General features: G+C 45.9%; 7 protein-coding genes across 7 annotated transcripts; 5 read left to right on the top strand and 2 right to left on the bottom strand.

Annotated features, from left to right (window-relative positions):
* Positions 1-370: 370 nt before the first annotated feature.
* On the top strand, positions 371-1,732 carry GLAREA_02190 (Actin-like ATPase; the record flags this gene model as incomplete). The annotated part of the gene is made up of 1 exon (XM_008089406.1): positions 371-1,732. The coding sequence occupies one exon, from the start codon at positions 371-373 to the stop codon at positions 1,730-1,732; it is 1,362 nt and encodes a 453-aa protein (XP_008087597.1).
* Positions 1,733-1,919: 187 nt separating this feature from the next.
* On the bottom strand, positions 1,920-4,112 carry GLAREA_02191 (MFS general substrate transporter; the record flags this gene model as incomplete). The annotated part of the gene is made up of 7 exons (XM_008089407.1): positions 1,920-2,330; positions 2,393-2,553; positions 2,612-3,115; positions 3,179-3,274; positions 3,330-3,504; positions 3,559-3,612; positions 3,864-4,112. 7 exons carry the CDS (start codon positions 4,110-4,112, stop codon positions 1,920-1,922), a joined length of 1,650 nt encoding a protein of 549 aa, XP_008087598.1.
* A 1,613-nt stretch (positions 4,113-5,725) lies between these two features.
* GLAREA_02192 (uncharacterized protein) lies at positions 5,726-6,750 on the top strand (the record flags this gene model as incomplete). The annotated part of the gene is made up of 2 exons (XM_008089408.1): positions 5,726-6,051; positions 6,102-6,750. The coding sequence occupies 2 exons, from the start codon at positions 5,726-5,728 to the stop codon at positions 6,748-6,750; spliced, it is 975 nt and encodes a 324-aa protein (XP_008087599.1).
* A 432-nt stretch (positions 6,751-7,182) lies between these two features.
* On the bottom strand, positions 7,183-8,711 carry GLAREA_02193 (S-adenosyl-L-methionine-dependent methyltransferase; the record flags this gene model as incomplete). The annotated part of the gene is made up of 6 exons (XM_008089409.1): positions 7,183-7,351; positions 7,404-7,634; positions 7,689-7,984; positions 8,032-8,082; positions 8,147-8,425; positions 8,484-8,711. The coding sequence occupies 6 exons, from the start codon at positions 8,709-8,711 to the stop codon at positions 7,183-7,185; spliced, it is 1,254 nt and encodes a 417-aa protein (XP_008087600.1).
* A 1,604-nt stretch (positions 8,712-10,315) lies between these two features.
* GLAREA_02194 (Acyl-CoA N-acyltransferases (Nat)) lies at positions 10,316-10,876 on the top strand (the record flags this gene model as incomplete). Its single annotated transcript, XM_008089410.1, has 1 exon — positions 10,316-10,876. One exon carries the CDS (start codon positions 10,316-10,318, stop codon positions 10,874-10,876), a length of 561 nt encoding a protein of 186 aa, XP_008087601.1.
* Positions 10,877-13,252: 2,376 nt separating this feature from the next.
* GLAREA_02195 (uncharacterized protein) lies at positions 13,253-15,409 on the top strand (the record flags this gene model as incomplete). The annotated part of the gene is made up of 1 exon (XM_008089411.1): positions 13,253-15,409. The coding sequence occupies one exon, from the start codon at positions 13,253-13,255 to the stop codon at positions 15,407-15,409; it is 2,157 nt and encodes a 718-aa protein (XP_008087602.1).
* A 784-nt stretch (positions 15,410-16,193) lies between these two features.
* GLAREA_02196 (SNARE-like protein) lies at positions 16,194-16,893 on the top strand (the record flags this gene model as incomplete). The annotated part of the gene is made up of 2 exons (XM_008089412.1): positions 16,194-16,308; positions 16,361-16,893. 2 exons carry the CDS (start codon positions 16,194-16,196, stop codon positions 16,891-16,893), a joined length of 648 nt encoding a protein of 215 aa, XP_008087603.1.
* Positions 16,894-16,967: the final 74 nt, after the last annotated feature.

Below are 16,967 nucleotides of genomic sequence, written 5' to 3' on the forward strand. Positions count from 1 at the left end.
TTGATGCTGTCCGTTCGACAGTTTGATAGGAATTGCTACTCCGTAAATCTTCATTGTACTGGGGTCTCTTTCTTCCCTAATGCATTCAGAGACGACGGCTGGCGATGCATGCTTTGGAAAGACAATTCGACCTCAAGACCTGGCTGGCTGGACCCTCAAAGCTTGGACGGGATGACATCGGTTGTAGCCGAGATGTGGGGTGGCCTAGCTTAGCTGTGGCTGGGGAGCGCGTGAGATGTGGCTGAAACTTTCCTCTCTCCCGTCGGGCAAAATTCCACTTCACCCATCCCTAGATCAAACCAAGTCCTGTAACCTCGCAAACACCACCGCTTCAAATATACGCATCCATTCTTCTGGCTTGCCATTCTTGATGAGGGCAGCATGTCGTTTCGCTAATCGATTGCCTTATCCGCGGCCCTCTTCACGACGACATCTGTTGACACTCGCGATCGAAACGTCGTGCGACGATACGAGCGTTGCCCTCTTGGAAAAACACCAGAATGGATCCGCAACTCTGCACTTCGACTCAAAGATCACTTCGGACAATCGAATCTATGGAGGAGTTGCCCCAATTGTCGCACATGAGTCTCACCAGAAGAACATCGCTGTGCTAGTGGAAAAGGCTCTGCTTTCGCTCCCAGTGGCACACAAACAAGATGCTTCTCCCGGAGGTTATGACTGGAGTCGCACTGTGGCCTTAGGAAACGGCAGTCTGACGACATTTCGAAGGAAGCCGGCCTTTGTTACGGTCACTCGTGGGCCCGGAATGAGAGCTAGCTTAATCACTGGAATCGACACAGCGAAGGGCTTAGCAGTAGGATGGCAAGTTCCACTTCTAGGTGTAAATCATATGCAGGCTCATGCTTTGACACCACGTCTGGTAGCTGCACTTAACCACCCACAAGAAGAAATGATAACCAAGACACTGGATCCGCCGTTCCCTTTCCTCACGTTCTTAGTGTCCGGAGGCCATACAATACTGGTTCATTCCAAAGGGCTATGTGATCATGAGATACTCGCGGAAACAAACGATCTTGCAATAGGAGACATGCTCGACAAAACAGCTCGGGACATTCTACCAGAAGCGATTCTCAAGTCTGCGCCTGATGTTATGTACGCGCGAAGTTTGGAGGCTTTTGCTTTTCCCGAAGAGGGCACATCACAATATGAGCGATTCGAGAAAGAACGGCGAAAGTCTTCGAAACCTTTGTATGGGTGGACTGTCAACACGCCCTACGCGAAGTTGGGACCAAGAATAGCTGCCACCTACAAGCATGAGTTTTCATTTTCCGGCATAGGCAGCTGCGTCAAAGGGATCGCTCAGGCAAGAACAGATATGGATACACCCGAGCGACAACACCTTGCTAGAGAAGCCATGCGAGTTACCTTTGAACATTTGTCGTCTCGTGTGGTGCTAGCTCTCAAAGGTGGTTCATTGCAAGGTATCAATACTCTAGTTGTGTCTGGCGGAGTTGCAAGCAATAAATATCTGAAGCATGTTTTACGAACGGCTTTGGACAAAGACGGATACCACGAAATCTCCCTTAATTTCCCTCCGCCTAAATATTGTACAGACAATGCCGCGATGATCGCTTGGACAGGTATGGAAATGTTCGAAGCTGGTTGGAGAACAGAGCTCAGCGCCATGGCAATCAGAAAATGGTCCGTTGATCCGAACTCCACAGAAGGGGGCATCTTGGGTTTAGATGGGTGGTTGAATGTGAAGTCGTGAACAGGATTTCCCCAGAACGGTCGCCATCGCGTTCGCCAACACCACAGATGGAGTTGATAAATTTTCTAAATCAGTCGCATCTTAGGACATAGTCCGGAACCGATACCCAGTTTCAACCCGAAACATTTCAGAAATAAAGAACACGACACAGATATGGACGACAAAAATATTTCGCAATAAGAACCTCTTATACTGTTTCCTCTCTTTTCCCTCGTATTACATAATTGTTGTTTCGGTTCAATTCTTCCTTCTTTCTCACATCGTGCCATCCCATCTCCCAGACAAAGACGGAGCAAGTCGCCGCCAAAGCAGCTACCAGGTAGAAGACGCGATCGATACTGTTTGAGTAGGCTATCAATACAGTTGGCAGATCTTGCTTGCTCACGATAGCATGAAAGCCGGTGGCGCCTGCATCGATAATGGCCTGGGCACTCAGGTTTGGTGCCCTTTCTGCAAGCTGCGCTTTCAGGGTTTCGGAAAATATAACATTGTATAATGTTAGGGCAATCGCTGGACCAAGAGATTGGGCAAAAACGAGGAATGCCATGGCCGATGACAATTCGTCCCCCGTCACGACGGCTTGGATGGCTATTATAGCCTGCGTGCAGAGTTTATCGGTAAGCAAAATGTCCCAGGGAGTGTTTACAGGATTCAACATACCACTTGCAAGCCAGCTCCAGATCCAATACCTCCTATCACCTGGAAGCCTGCCCATTGTACAGTAGAGCTTCCTGGCTGTAGTACTGAGTACAATCCGCTCCCTATAGACAGGAACACGGTGGAAAAGACCGCCAATGGAATCACATATCCCATTTTAGTTACTGCAAACCTGGTAAGCGACTAATGCTTCAATTCATGGTAGGCAGTAACTTCACTTACTTATGGCTCCAGATGAAGCCGCCATAAAAAGCTGGGGTAAAATCGTCGGTAACAGGTAGACTCCACTGAGCATTGGACTTGCATCGTTGATGGCCTGGAAATATATGGGTAGGAAATAGATGCCTCCGTAGACAGCTGACATTAAAAAAGCTTGATAAGCTCCGGATGCCCAGACAGCAGTTCGCCTGATCATAGAACGAGGTAATAAAGCGTCGTCACCTTTATGGAAATTCCAGAGCAGCCATACACCAAAGGTCGCAGCCGATCCACAGAACAAACCAATCACGCGAGATGAGCCCCAAGGGTAGGCATTGCCACCATACTGAAGAGCGAGAAGCAGTTGAAGAACTGCTGGGGCGAAGAGAGCAAAGCCAACGAGGTCCAGATAATGGTGCAACTTTGCAAGAACGGTGAAAGCATTCGGTTTAATCGTCTGCTCAGGAATGCGCAGGAAGACTATGGCAACTGCAGCGAGAGCACCAACGGGCAGGTTGACATAGAAGCCTGAATAATTAGAATCGATCAAGGACTCCGAATTGAATTCACATGGGTATTATTGGAACTTACACCATCTCCAGTCGCTATACGAAGTAAAAGCTCCTCCGATGATTGGTCCAGCGACAAGCCCCAATTGATTAAATCCCATTGTCATTCCAATCAGAGCTACAGGAGGCGAATTAGCGTCCGCAACGCTATCTGGCACTCCTTATGTTTCTACCTGGACGTTTTTCAAAGGGCACACAACCTGAAATAATGGTAATGGCACCGATAATAATTCCTGCAGCACCGAAACCTGCTATCGCACGGCCTACTATCAGCATCGTCGAATCAACCGCCGCACCGCAAAGCACCGAACCGACTTCGAATATTCCGAAAAATGCAAGAAATGTCCACTATATCCACGTATGAGCATAATTCCTAGTAGGGTAGCGCTTCTGCTGAATTACACCTTTGTGCTGAAGTGGGTATATATTCGTCCAGTTAGGAGCTGTGGTGCCGCACTCGAGTTGCTGTTAGCGGATATTTCAACTTATGTGACCACCATGGATTGGGGCCGAAGCTTAGTGTGCGCTCAGATGGTAATACCTTCCAAATTGATAGGCACTAGCATACCATCCAACGTCGAAAAGTGAGTTGAACTCGTCGGTAATTCGAGGAATTGCCTGAAGCACCGCGTGCAATGATCAGCTACAAACTCATAATCCATCGGTGGTTGCGCCTGGTGCGGGGATGTGAACAGCAACAAACTTACTGTGCTAACGATCATGGTATCCAAAAGCATGAGAAAGCATGAGAGAGCGACACATGCGACGATAACAGCCAATTTGTATCCGCTAACATATTCAATTTCTTCAACTTGTTGTTGTTCAGTGTTCAGTTCGCTGTTAGAAGATTTTGAGACCATTTCTGGGTTTGAAGCTGTCGCGTTTTTGACCTCGATCTCAGGACCATCTTTCAAATCATGCGAAGAGGAAGAATTCTTCGATAATGCCGGAGCCATGATTGATGACGCTAATTATATGTGCCGGTCTCCAAGAAGGCCGTTACTGAAGACCGTGGTGGCTTTATGTGGCAGCACTATAAAAAGAAATTAGCACGGGGAAACTTCAGAACAGACATGGCGAATTCATGAAATTTGCAACCAACTCGGAAATCAACCTGTTGATATCATCAGTTGGCTGCTGCATCGTGATAAGTCGATAGACCTGGTCACCAACCCAACATCATTCCGATCTGGACCAATCCGAAGGCGTGAGAGGTGAAGACCAACAATTACTACGCCGTCATCCACATTCTGAATGGCCTCTTTTACGATCGCTCTATGCGTTTTCCCAAGCAATTCGTTGTCTGTGTGCTTTATTACCCTACTCGACATGGCAACATCAAACCAATTATGTCCACCTTATTTCCTACACAAATCGTTCTGCAAACCGGAAATACCGACCCAAGATCATCGTCTAATTGACGGGATCGATCTCGATCAATATTTTTGTCGAGAACCGTGCTATTTAAATCAGACACGCAAGAACCCGTCATATTCTTGTTGCGCTCGGCTCTGTTCGTTGTCGTTGAGTTGCCTATCAGAACAATGTCCGACGATTCGCCCTCAATGCACTATCACAATCCGGGCCAACGATTCTGGCTTCTCTGACAATGTTTCAATCCTCATCAGATGCTTACTTCTTTTAAGGTTCCGCAAGTGTGGCGTTTAAACGCTCAAATGCTGTGCCTCGCAGGTGCAACGGCGCTTACAGTACGAGTATCGACCTTTGACTGGCTCAACTCAGGAGGCACTTGAGGTTCCTCGGAATGCAACCTACTTCCTAATAATAGCTTAAGGTAGAAGGTTTCTGAATTGAATAGCATGCTTCACGATGAGTATTGTCTTGTTTGTATCTTTGAGTAAAGATTTGGGTTGTTTCTGTTATGACCTGTTAAATTGGCCCACAAGCAGTGTTGGCATCAGTTGAAGCGGAATTCAATAGACGCCAAGCCCTTTAACGGGCCTCCGTTTCAGCAGCTTAGGCGCTGGCCGTTTTGGGAGGGCCCGCGCTATTTACGCCGAAACATCGAGGAAATTAGTATATCCTCAATATGTCCGCCCTTTGTTTAGCGGATTACAAGGCTAAGTTAAACGGCCGCCCGTTTCACGAATTCCCCAACGGACGTCAAATAGGGGTCATTCTTCGCGTCCGTTTAGCAGAGGCTCAAACGGCAGGGCGTTGACGGACGTTCACTGTTGCCGACACTACTCACAAGAAGAGTCTTTCATGTTCCGGCCGGGGGCATATTCAGCAAGGGGTCGCCGACGATAAGTGCCGTTGGACTTTTAGAGGTGCAAATTCCTGCCATGATTTGTAGATTTTCGAAGGTAGAAGCGTATCAGCCCTACCTGAGGATTCTGATTCGTTCTCACTCCAATATCTTCAGGACGAAACACCAACACTCGCTTAGCTTTCAGTGCTACACTGTTGATACCTGAGAACATGGCTGACTTTCAATTTTTTTGACTTACTTTGCATTACACTCCTTCACTGTCTTTTTTCTTGTCATTTGTCAACGGAACTTGATTTAACTTTATTTCGACTCGACTTATTTGTCGGCGACATTCTCATGGCAGGCCCAGCGAAATCAATCACTACCGAGAGTGGGACCATCACCGCGTGGCTTCCCATTCTAACTCCGTATGCATCAATCGCCGCATGTTCATCTCAGATTTATAGAATTGCGAGCGATATAATAGCTTACGATCCTTATTTTCCAATTGGAATGGGCGTTACTGGTCTTCACTGTCTTCCTGAGGAACTCTCGCTCTCATGGTGGCAGCGCGATACCGAAACAACAACTGTACTCGGTCCTACATTCATGTGTCCGGAAGCATACAGTGCTGTATCCACAGTCTCATTTCCATCTTCCATCCAGACCTTGTGCTGCCCGTCGTAGGTACAACACTCCCCAATCCACCTCCCACATACTGATAACTCAATAGAAGCTACCAGCTCACTGTCTCGATCATTGGGTTAACGTTCGCCTCACAATGCACATCCAAATTCACACCCGGAGAGACGATTTTCTATAACGAGTATCAGCCTTCCTCGAATACGTGGCAGCGAACTTCTTCCGTCGTGGCCGCATCTGCCAGTCCGAGTTTTGCGTATGGATTCCACATGAATGGGTTTAATTTTGTACCGGCTACTTCGACGTCTTCTTCTATCACGGGTAGCACCGCAACAAGTACAACGCAACCCAGTAATGCAATAATGCCCACCACCACATCTTCCTCGTCAAATATGACGGCCGCGATTCAAGAAACAGCAACACCGTCCAAAAAGACATCCGCAGGTGCTATCGCAGGTGGAGTAATCGGAGCCGTCGCCATTGTTTCCCTACTAACAATCATCGGTTTTTGGCTTCTCAGAAAACGGAAAAGCAAACCCCAGCACAGCGAATCGTTTCCAAAAAGTTTTCAATCGACAAGTGAAGGGAAAGTAGAACAAACGAGTAGTCCGATGCATACGCCTCAACCTATTGCTGTAGTGGCTAAGCAGCCCAAGGAACGAAGACCTACTTACGAATTGCCGCTTACAGCGCCAACTAGTGTGCATGAAATGAGTGCAGACCGGGAGTATGAGAAGTAATTGCAGCAAATGATTGTTTTGAGAGATTGGCTTGGTGGTATATAGGAGGAATGGTGGATAGATGTACTTGTTTTGGACACATACGGATATATAATGAATAATACGAATTACGTAGATGGGACCGGTTTTTTGGGAGAACGAAGACTGCTGGACAGGCGCAAATCTCGCGCATCACGCGATAGACAAATTATCAGAATGGAAATGCCGAAAATCAGAATACTGTAAGTTTCCCGGATGCGACTTTTATTTATCTACTCTGATCATATTTCACTCAATTGCACCCAAGATTTGAGAGAACTTTCCACCTCGAGGAGAGTCGGCACAGACACCATATCATATTGTGAGGCTGGAAAAAATTGGTATTTGCTAAACGGAACGCAAGACGACAGAATTTTGACTTCGCTTTCAAGTACTGTCGTTAGGTTGCAGCAACTACTTCTTGCTCTCCCAAACGAATTCCAAAATGCCCAAAGCAGAGCCTTTAGGTTCAGCCACACTCTTTAATACGAACCCTTCATCGGCCGCCGTGAAGAGAGTCTTCCAGTCATCAACAGTTCTGTCCCTGGAATTGAAACCAGCAGTAAGACTCATATCCGCAGATCTACAGAAAGATTAGCCATATTTCCACCAGTTTAAGGAGAATGAGAAAATACCGAGCGGCTCTCTCCTTCCAGAAAGGTCCTTTCCCGGGCTCAGGCAAAATCATATCTTGCACCACAACCCTCGCTCCAGACTTAAGCATCGGAAGTTGTGCTTTTAGCGCAGCGATACAATATTTATCTCCCCAGGTCCTCAATACCCAGCGGAAGAAAACAACGTCCGCATTCACAATCTGCGGAGCGAAAAAGTCATGAGCCTCGAATGTGACTCGGCCTTTCAATTCCCTAACCTATATCAGCACAATCTTTCACATAAGAGAGAGAAACTGAGGAACTTACTCAGGCACACCCGCCTCAGCAGGACCCATCATAAACGCCATATCCTGCACCACGACCTTCAAGTCCGCAAATTTCTTCGCGAGTTCCATGGCGTAAAACCCTGTTCCGCCACCGAGGTGGACGACTGTCGCGGCACCTAGAGAGGACCAGTCGAAGTGGTCTGTTAGATAGGCTGGGGAGAACTCCGGTTTTTTGCTGTATGCGACCATGGCGTTTCCGAAACGAGCTGCTCGCGTGGGGTTCGCGCCGAGGAAGGCGTAGATTGAATCGGTTGTGTTGTTTGCCAGACAGAATCCCTGAGATGTGGTTAATTGTGGTTCTCTGTAGGGAAAGGGGAACTTACAGTCTCACTAGGCTCCTCCGACCCCGGCCACTTCTCAAGTGCATCTACAACCTATATCCCATCAGCATCCCCTCTCATCACCTCATCACTTCACCACCAGAATTAGAGAACATACCTTCGTAGCAGCAGGCCACAACTCCTCCGTCCCAGCACCCAACCAATCATTCGTCACGGGATCAACCAAGATCCTGCTCGCCTTCGTATGCCCCACCATCCCCGGCTCCGGCTCACAGAAAATCCGCATACTCATCGCCTGCCGCAGGATCCGCGTTACCATTTGCTCGGAAAGTGGTGTTTGCGATGCGATTTCGGCGAAGGATTTCGTGCCGCCGGGGGGGATGAGGGAGGCGATGCGGAAACGCGTTATGGCTTGGGAACAGAGTGAGTTGTTGTGCTAGGCGGAGTTCATCAGCTATTGATTTAAGATTACTGCAGTCCTGGGCTGGACATACCCCTCCGAGACAGTGGATCATACTCATGGGTTCCATGAGGAGGTCATTGAGTTCGGATGTTGCGTCCAGCACGGCGTTTTGTGCTTCTAGGACCTCGAGGGGGAGGTAGTGAGAGGCATCCTCGTCGAAGGACGGGGTTTGGAGGCCTTGTGCTGTGAGGACATCTTGGATTTTGGCGACGGAGGCGCTGATTGTTTGGGCGAGGTGGATGATGCGTGGTGTTGCCATTGTGTGGGATGAGGATTGGTTAGGAAAGGATGTAGTAAAATGCCACGGACACGGCGGTGATAAATAGCTTAATCTTTTTAATGATGAAAGTGAGGAGGAACATTTGAGTGTACGTACTTTGCAGCTCTCTTTATACCTCATGAAAATGAGAAAAGTAAAAGTATATCTCGACTCAGCTGCACTCCCCCTCCGCACTTTATATGTACGGTCTCCACCCAGACAGCTTCAACATGTTGTTATTTCAGCCTACTCGTAAATCCAACCTGTAGTTGGTTCGTCTCACCTCGCTTAAGCTCCTTGCTGTATCGCTTCAATAACGGGTTTTATGTCAATGTTGTTGGGCTTACATTTTAGTTCTTTAGTCTGATTCGTCTGTTTGAATTACTGTTGGTTGGGTGTTGGGGTTTTCGTGCTTGGTTTCGTCATGGCTAAGGTACGAGTAATGAGGTGGGGAAGCTTCGTTGGGTGAGAAGCGGATTGGGGCAAATACCTATGTATCTTCAGGCGGGGATAGAAGAAAGGGAATTGGAAAACGATGGTCCGTCGATTAAGTTGATAAATGTGCTAAGTTTTGTTTATCGGTTTTGGAAACAAAGATGTATCGGATTGTCGTTAAAGTTTATTGAGACGACAAACTCTTTTCACCAGTGTACTGCTCCTTATCCTTTTTTTGTCTATTATGAGCTATCTAATGTCTCTTGAACGTGGAATCTGGACTACTTACTCGTGAATTTAGGGCCAATGAGACGCCAGTGTTGGTACTAGTCTTCGAGACCAAGGACAACTCTCTAACTTTCAATCTTGTGCAGCGAGGTCTTCGTCAAATCTCTGATTGAAATGGATTGTCTGAGGTAGGAAATGTCTTTACCCTAATTTGCAAGATTTGAACGAGCCTCCATGATTTAGTACACTTCAGAGGAGATGCCGCTTCATCAGGTTTAATATGGTGTTTTGAACTACCGCGACAGCTAGATCATCTTTTCTTTTTCGCCCTTGTGGTTTTAGTATGGAGGTGAGCCCAGCAGAACTTGAACAGAACGTAATGTCGTATAATTTGGAAACAATTTTGACTTTTTTTATGTGCTTAATACTATTCCCTTACTTGATCTGATTCAGCAACTCTTTGTGGTCATTTCATAATAGACTGCTGTAAGAGCAAATTTGATGTCTAGTATACTAAGAGCAAGTGAGATGTAAGTAGCTATACTCAATCACTTTGGCGCTCCGGGATTTTGCGGTAGCTAGACTGCCACTGCTCTGTCTGAATCCGGACGCATTTTTTACTCCTTAAGACATTTTTATTGGGGAAAGCTTTGAAAGGAACGACACGTGTAGTTGAGTTATTATGGAATCCAGAAATCATTGATTGTATAGTGAAAACGGTGGGAATTTAAGCTTATCGGAATTCAGCCAAAATAGGCAGCTGGGTACTAATCCGCCTCGCTTATCTTGTTAGCGACGCCCTTTTCATTACATCGTACGCCCAGTAGATCGTCAAACTACTTTTCGAGTTCTGCCTCTATGATCTATTTAAACTTGATGGTTCTCAACATCGTTTTTAAACAAGAAGCTGTTACCTTACGAATGCACGAACATTCACCGCCATGAGTACAATCAACCTCAAATTCCGGATTGCAACACCAAATGATGCTCCCGGCATTCAGAATCTCGTGCAATCTGCATTCCGCAGTGAAGACAGTAGACCGGACTGGACGGCGGACATGAAACTCGGAGCTAGCTATTCCATCAGCGTCGAAGAGATTGAGAATCAAATCACGAAGCCCGATAGTGCGACACTGTTGGCTCTCGATGCCAATGATATGCTTGTTGCTTCTGTTGCAATATCGAAGCGTGGCAACCTTGCTCGACTCGCAAATGTGGTCGTAGACCCGAGCCAGCAGCAGGGCGGTATCGGTCGTCGGCTTTTGGAGCACGCTGAGGATTACGGCCGTCGTGAATGGGGTGCGAGAAAATTTGGGCTGAACGCCTTATCAACGAGGGAGCAGCTGATTTTGTGGTATACACGCCGTGGTTATGAGAAGACGGGGGAAGTGTCAGCGTTTCCAGTTGAGAAATTCAGGAATTTGGACCTGCCTGATGACTTATGCTTTGTAGAAATGGAGAAAACCTTGACGGCATTCCCTGTCGTATCTGCTATTGCATAATTGCTACGAGAGTGCGGATTCGACGGTCGGCACTGTCATGCGCACAGAGAGGTTACATTGATGTTAGAGCCTATGAGCGTATTGCTCTAGGTACTCAGGATCATCGGTTAATTGGAGTGGCCACTGTAAGATAACTATCTGTGTCTAGAACCAACCCTACGCAGCTGTACTAACAAGCTGCAGCTAGTATCGTTACATCAAGGTCAGGATGTTAACAGGAATCCGGAAGGGGGGCAAGCTTACAGACTTATCTGAGAAGGAAGACAATATGAGAAAATACAATTTGTGTCAATTGGACCGTCATGATTGTAATAAATGGAACGAATGAAACGGAAGAACTTAGAATGGGCAAGAAGTCGGTTTCCGGTTGACAAGCACCTAGTTATTTATGATGATATGCTAACGAAGATTACCTAGTTACATGACGGTCTCAAGGTATTTTCCGCGAATTTATTCTGTGTCAAGAGTATCCATTTTCAAATTCCTCACAACCGCCCAAAGAATTGGAGGTTGTGTCACCGTGCATCCATCACAATCCTTCCCGTCATACTGTAGTTTTGGAAAGAGATAAAAGTGGTTGTGACAACTCAATTCAAGACTCTGCCGCCTTAATACCTCTCCCTAATGTGAGCTAGTAGCGCCCGAACTGGTCCCCCTTCTTTCGCTTTTGCTAGAGGATAGAAGCGTTTGGTATTTCGGGTGTATTTAGCCAGCTCCCTATGGTTATGAAATTGATGGACAATTTCTCCGCTGTTTATGGCGTCCAGAAAATCGTGAATGTTGACATGGATTTTTTTGATTGCCTATGTAAAAATTTTCAGTATTATTTAGAGTGAAGTGTGAGAGACAAGATGTTATTTAGGAGACTTGAAGAACAATAATAGTACTCACTCGGCGGCATTGGGTAATACTGCTGAAGTGTCCTGGAAGATCTAGATCCTTACACAAACGTCTCCAATTCTCCAATTTATCTTCATCTCGAAAGTAACGAGCGAACTCGTTGACGATGTTTCTTCTTCCCTAGTTTGGTTTCCGATCAGTAAAAATCATTTCATATCGATATAGCAATACGTACATGATCCCATTGTCTCATATTGAATGCCATTTTTGCCGATATCCAGCAAACGAGGATATGAACCGAGGATAATAAAAACTCTATTGAAGGCCGTGTGTTGGGCTATGTAGTCAAGGACCTGGAAGTGATAGCGTTGTTGAATGATGCCACTGTGACAGCAGATTCTGTGGTCTTTTTAAATGAAAATGACTTCAACTGAACAAATGAATGTAGAAGAAAGGGTAAAATCAAAATTGTCAAAAAATTAAACAGTGCTTGCCAAAAGATTGTCGCAAATTACAAACGGAGCAGAGCAGAACTTCAACTGCAGAAGCCAACGAAGCATGTACCCGTGGGGCTATGGAAAGGAGAATACTTGGGAATTGCATCATTCAAGCGACCAGTGACAGATTTTGCACAATCCAAAAACAAGCGGAACAACCAGGTGAAGACGAGACATTTCATTGATACTCCACTTGCCACTCTTTTCTTATGGCAAGTGCAACAGAATGAATTCTGAGATTCAGCTTGACAAAGAGTGACAAGTCAAACAGATGAAACAAAAAAATATTAATGAGAATTATCATAAATCCGTTCTTGGTCGGCAATGCATTGAGTGGATAATTATTACAGTTGCAAAGTTGACAAGTCAAACTGCTCGAGACACTTTCATCAATAGATGTCTTCTGGAAAGCAAATCACGTGAGCATTATCCAGTTGGCCTATAGTTTTTCGCTGCAAGAGTAAAATGGCCGAGTTGGATAAGAACGCTTAGCAATGCTTAAAAAATTCATTTTGTCTTCATTTTGGAAGGTGTTTGAGAATTTTTGTTTCCATCCCGTGATCGAGTTTGGATGGCTGGGGTTTCGAATACAGGCTGACAAGGACACCCTGGCCCCGACTTCATCACAACATCTTTGTCTCAATCTCTGTTTCGTGACACCCGACCTCCGATTCTTTACGTGGTGTAAAGTTCTAAGGAATTGTGGGAGGGACACGATATCACACCCGGAGCCTCTTGATATTTGTTTTTGATAAAGTTCTCAACTACAAAAGAAGGACAACCATCGTGATCTGGGATCCTCTCGATAACGATAGCTACGTCTACAGCTCTTCAATTAACTCAAATTAGAACGAACAGAGACCATACATATAGCTAGATGGACCTTAGAGTTCGGGATTGGCGAGTTGTTATTGAACTACCTCATGACAGAATCAGCATCTTCACTGTTAGGGTCTCACCAACAATCATCTCAACAGAGCCTAGTCTCATTTTACGGTCCTAGGTGGCTTATATCTGGCATTTTACTGACGCACGAACGATGACTGACGAAGTTAACTCTTTGACGCAAAACGATACGCGTACGGACGCCGATTCCTTGAAAGGGCTAGGATCCAGCCTTAAACCTGGCAAACCGCTCGATGAAGTATTTTCAAAGTCATCTGCGGAGCGAGGTTTATGCTCTCGTTGTGCAAATTACAATTGGGTGTACCATCTGAAACGCTGTGCTGTTATACAAACGGATAGGGCGTTCATGTTCGAGGATGCTTTCGTTAACGAGTACATAGATCGCTACGGATCGCCAGATACTAGGCCACCGAGAAATTCTTACAGAGATGCTTATTATCTGATAAAAGACGCACCATATTCAGGTTCTTACTATATGTCGGACGATAAATCAGAAACAATAATTAGCCTGGGACCATGTCATTCTTCGGATTTGTCTCGGCACAATTGCTCGGTGTGTAATTTGATATTGGATTCTGTCCACAAAGTTGTTCTACGATACGGTTCATCCTTAGATCTATGGCTGAAAAACTACTCTTCCGGATTTGCGATTCAAGATACCCAGATGCGGTTCAGTGTCCTCCCAAAGGAGGATTCTTCCTTTGCGCATCGCTATGATCCTGGTATACTTGATATATGTTTTCAACTTCCATTTGACCCTAATCCTCCTTTTTATGGGTATATCGTACATTACACGATGGCGGACTTTCAAGTCACTGAATATTTTACTCGAGCCACGATTGACCCTTACCAAATCGATCTCAGTATGGTCAAGAATTGGTTGACCTATGGAACACAAGCGGGCAAACATATGCACGTGGAGCGTACGAAATTCATTGGCGGTTTTAAGGTGATTGATGTACACACCAATTGTGTCGTTGTTGGTCCAACAGACTGCACATACATGGCGCTGAGTTACGTCTGGGGAAACATTTCGCCCTTTCGCGTCAAAAGCGCAGACTTTGTGGTCAGTAAAAATGGCGCAGGCTCTTTAGAGACAATTTACGCTCAACTGGACATCCAGAAGCTTCCACAAACAATTCGAGATGCCATGTTTCTTGTTAAATCCCTAGGGGAGCGATATCTGTGGGTTGACTCACTGTGTATCACACAAGACAACGAATCTGAAACGAAGGCCATGATTCGCGCAATGGACGATGTGTACCAAGCTGCCTCGCTTACAATAATTGCGGCTTGTGGTGAAGACTCTGAAGCAGGACTCCCTGGATTATACCCTGCATCGAGAGATCTAAAGCTTGGTATAGGCTCGGTTGAAGGCATTCGTCTTGTGGCCACCGAAGAAAGGATGAACGATGTCCTTGCAAAGTCAAGGTGGGCGACTCGTGGTTGGACTTACCAAGAGTATCACTTTTCTGAGAAGGCCCTAATCTTTGTTAACCAAAGAGTGTACTTTCAACAGGGTACTGAAGCATGGGGCGAAGTACAACCAACTCGTGCTACGGGGGGCATGAACCGTTTTCTTTCAGCCCTGGATACTGGTCTTTGGCACTCTTATAGCCAGCATGTAATCACATACAAACAACGAGATCTTACAAAACCTGAAGACATTTTGAATGCATTCAGTGCCATCCTTCAAGACCTGTCAAGCCGGTATAAAACGATGTTTTGCTGGGGTTTACCTACCAAACACTTTGAATTAAGCCTGGTTTGGGCTTTATGTGGGAATAGCGTACCAGCACGTGCTCGACGGAAATGTGGAAACAAATTTCCATCTTGGTCGTGGGCGGGTTGGGAAAGCCTTGTTTACTTTCCTAGTGGTGAGATTGGGGTTTACAAATGCAGACTGACACCAGCAATCACATGGCCTTGGGATTCTCAATACGGTCTGGAGTGCAAGGAAGATGTATTCGATAGCGGGATTCTGACTATCGATGTTGCGTCTACTATGTTGAAGCCCTCGAAAGTTCGGTCAGAAGGCAATGCAAAAGAAGAACAAGATAGCCCGTATTTTCAGCTAAATAACGGGTTGGCGTGGACCAGTGATGTAGAATGTATTCTTCTGGCTACTACTATACAGCCCGACTGGCTTACTCGCCCTTCCAGATTACGTTTGCATTTGGCAATACAGAGAGGAGAGGATGAAATTTACTACAGAGTGGGTCATATCGCGTTGAGGGAGGAATCATGGGAAGGTGTTTCATATGAACGCAAACGAATTCGACTAGGATAGTACATTAGACCAGCGAAACAACAGCGCCTTGCAATTCTTACGAAACACACACCTATGGCAAGTAACAATATTCGGTATAAAAGCAACCCTTATTAATCATTTCTTCATTATACCCTTGAGGGTGTCTCGTCGTTCTTACTACACATTAGTTGATAAATAGAAACAGAATATCCTCTGAAATTCCCTCTGGAATCACTTGATCAACCTTCGCAGATAAAGACAAGCGTCGTATTTTAACACCAGCATGAGGTGCAAATATACTACGTTTGTTGGTCAGTGATATATAAACGGTTTGTACCTTTGCTCTTTCACTCGTTGGGACCTCCCACTTTCATAACCTCCATACTCTTACGAATTCCACAACTTTGAGTCTATTTTAAGGACGTCCGGTTGTAAAGAAGCTTATGAGCATAGAGGCTAGTGCATTCATTGAAATTTTGTGCTCAATCCAGATGTCCAAAATAGAACTAATGGCTTTTTTGGATATCCAAAACCAATAATATGGTAGACATATTTTTTGTGTTGAAGAAAAAGTTGTTTATGCTCGAGAACAACACAGTCACAGATCAGTTGGATAGTATGTCGTCGTCAAATGGAAAAGACTAAGTATATTGGGAAGTGAAAAAGAAGTCGTCGCAGGTTCAAGTGGGGTCCAAATATCGAGCCATACATCTAAGGCATCCACACCAAACGACCACCTCGTGAATTCCATGAGCCACCAATTCTAAGCTCCAAACAGTCGCACGCAAACACATAATACAGATCTTCCTCCCAGTCCGCAACCATGGCCCCAAGCATGTCCCTTTTCTCGATCAATGCGATCATAATTCTAAACTCAGAAGACGGCTCCCGCGTCTTCACAAAATACTACAACGCACCACATCAGCAGTCTTCTGGCCGTCCGTCCCCCCTCCCCCTCCACCACACCCTATACTAAAAATCCAATTGCAGACTCCAATGCGCCGGCCCCAGCATACACGGATTTGAAGTCGCAAAAAGCGTTCGAGAAGGGATTACTAGAAAAAACAGCGAAACAGACAGGCGATATCATCCTCTACGACAACCGACTCGTGCTATACAAATCCGAGGCCGACGTGATGATGTACGTGATCGGTGGGGCGGACGAGAACGAGGTGATGTTATACAACGTCGTCTTATGTCTGCGGGATAGTTTGCATTTACTGTTCAAGTATTTCCTCCTCCCTGCTACGCACTTGAATTTTGGGACTAACGGCGTCAGGCAATCCGTGGACAAGCGTACGATAATCGAGAACTATGATCAAGTGGCTTTGGCGGTCGATGAGATTGTGGATGATGGCATTATTCTGGAGACGGACCCGACGATTATCGTGCAGAGGGTTAGCAAGGCGCCGACGCAGGATGTTGCGCAGTTGAAGGGGATTGATTTGAGTGAGCAGGGGATGAATAATTTAGCGCAGTTTGGAAAGGCGAAGTTGGGGGATTGGTTGAGGCAAGGGTTGTGAGGAAGTTACTATGGGTAGGGTATAAAGTAATTCGAGGTTTCGTTGTTGGCGGGGTAAAAGTCATCGAAAGTCTG

This window comes from Glarea lozoyensis (genome assembly GCF_000409485.1).
Source record: "Glarea lozoyensis ATCC 20868 chromosome Unknown GLAREA7, whole genome shotgun sequence".
NCBI classification, from domain to species: domain Eukaryota; kingdom Fungi; phylum Ascomycota; class Leotiomycetes; order Helotiales; family Helotiaceae; genus Glarea; species Glarea lozoyensis.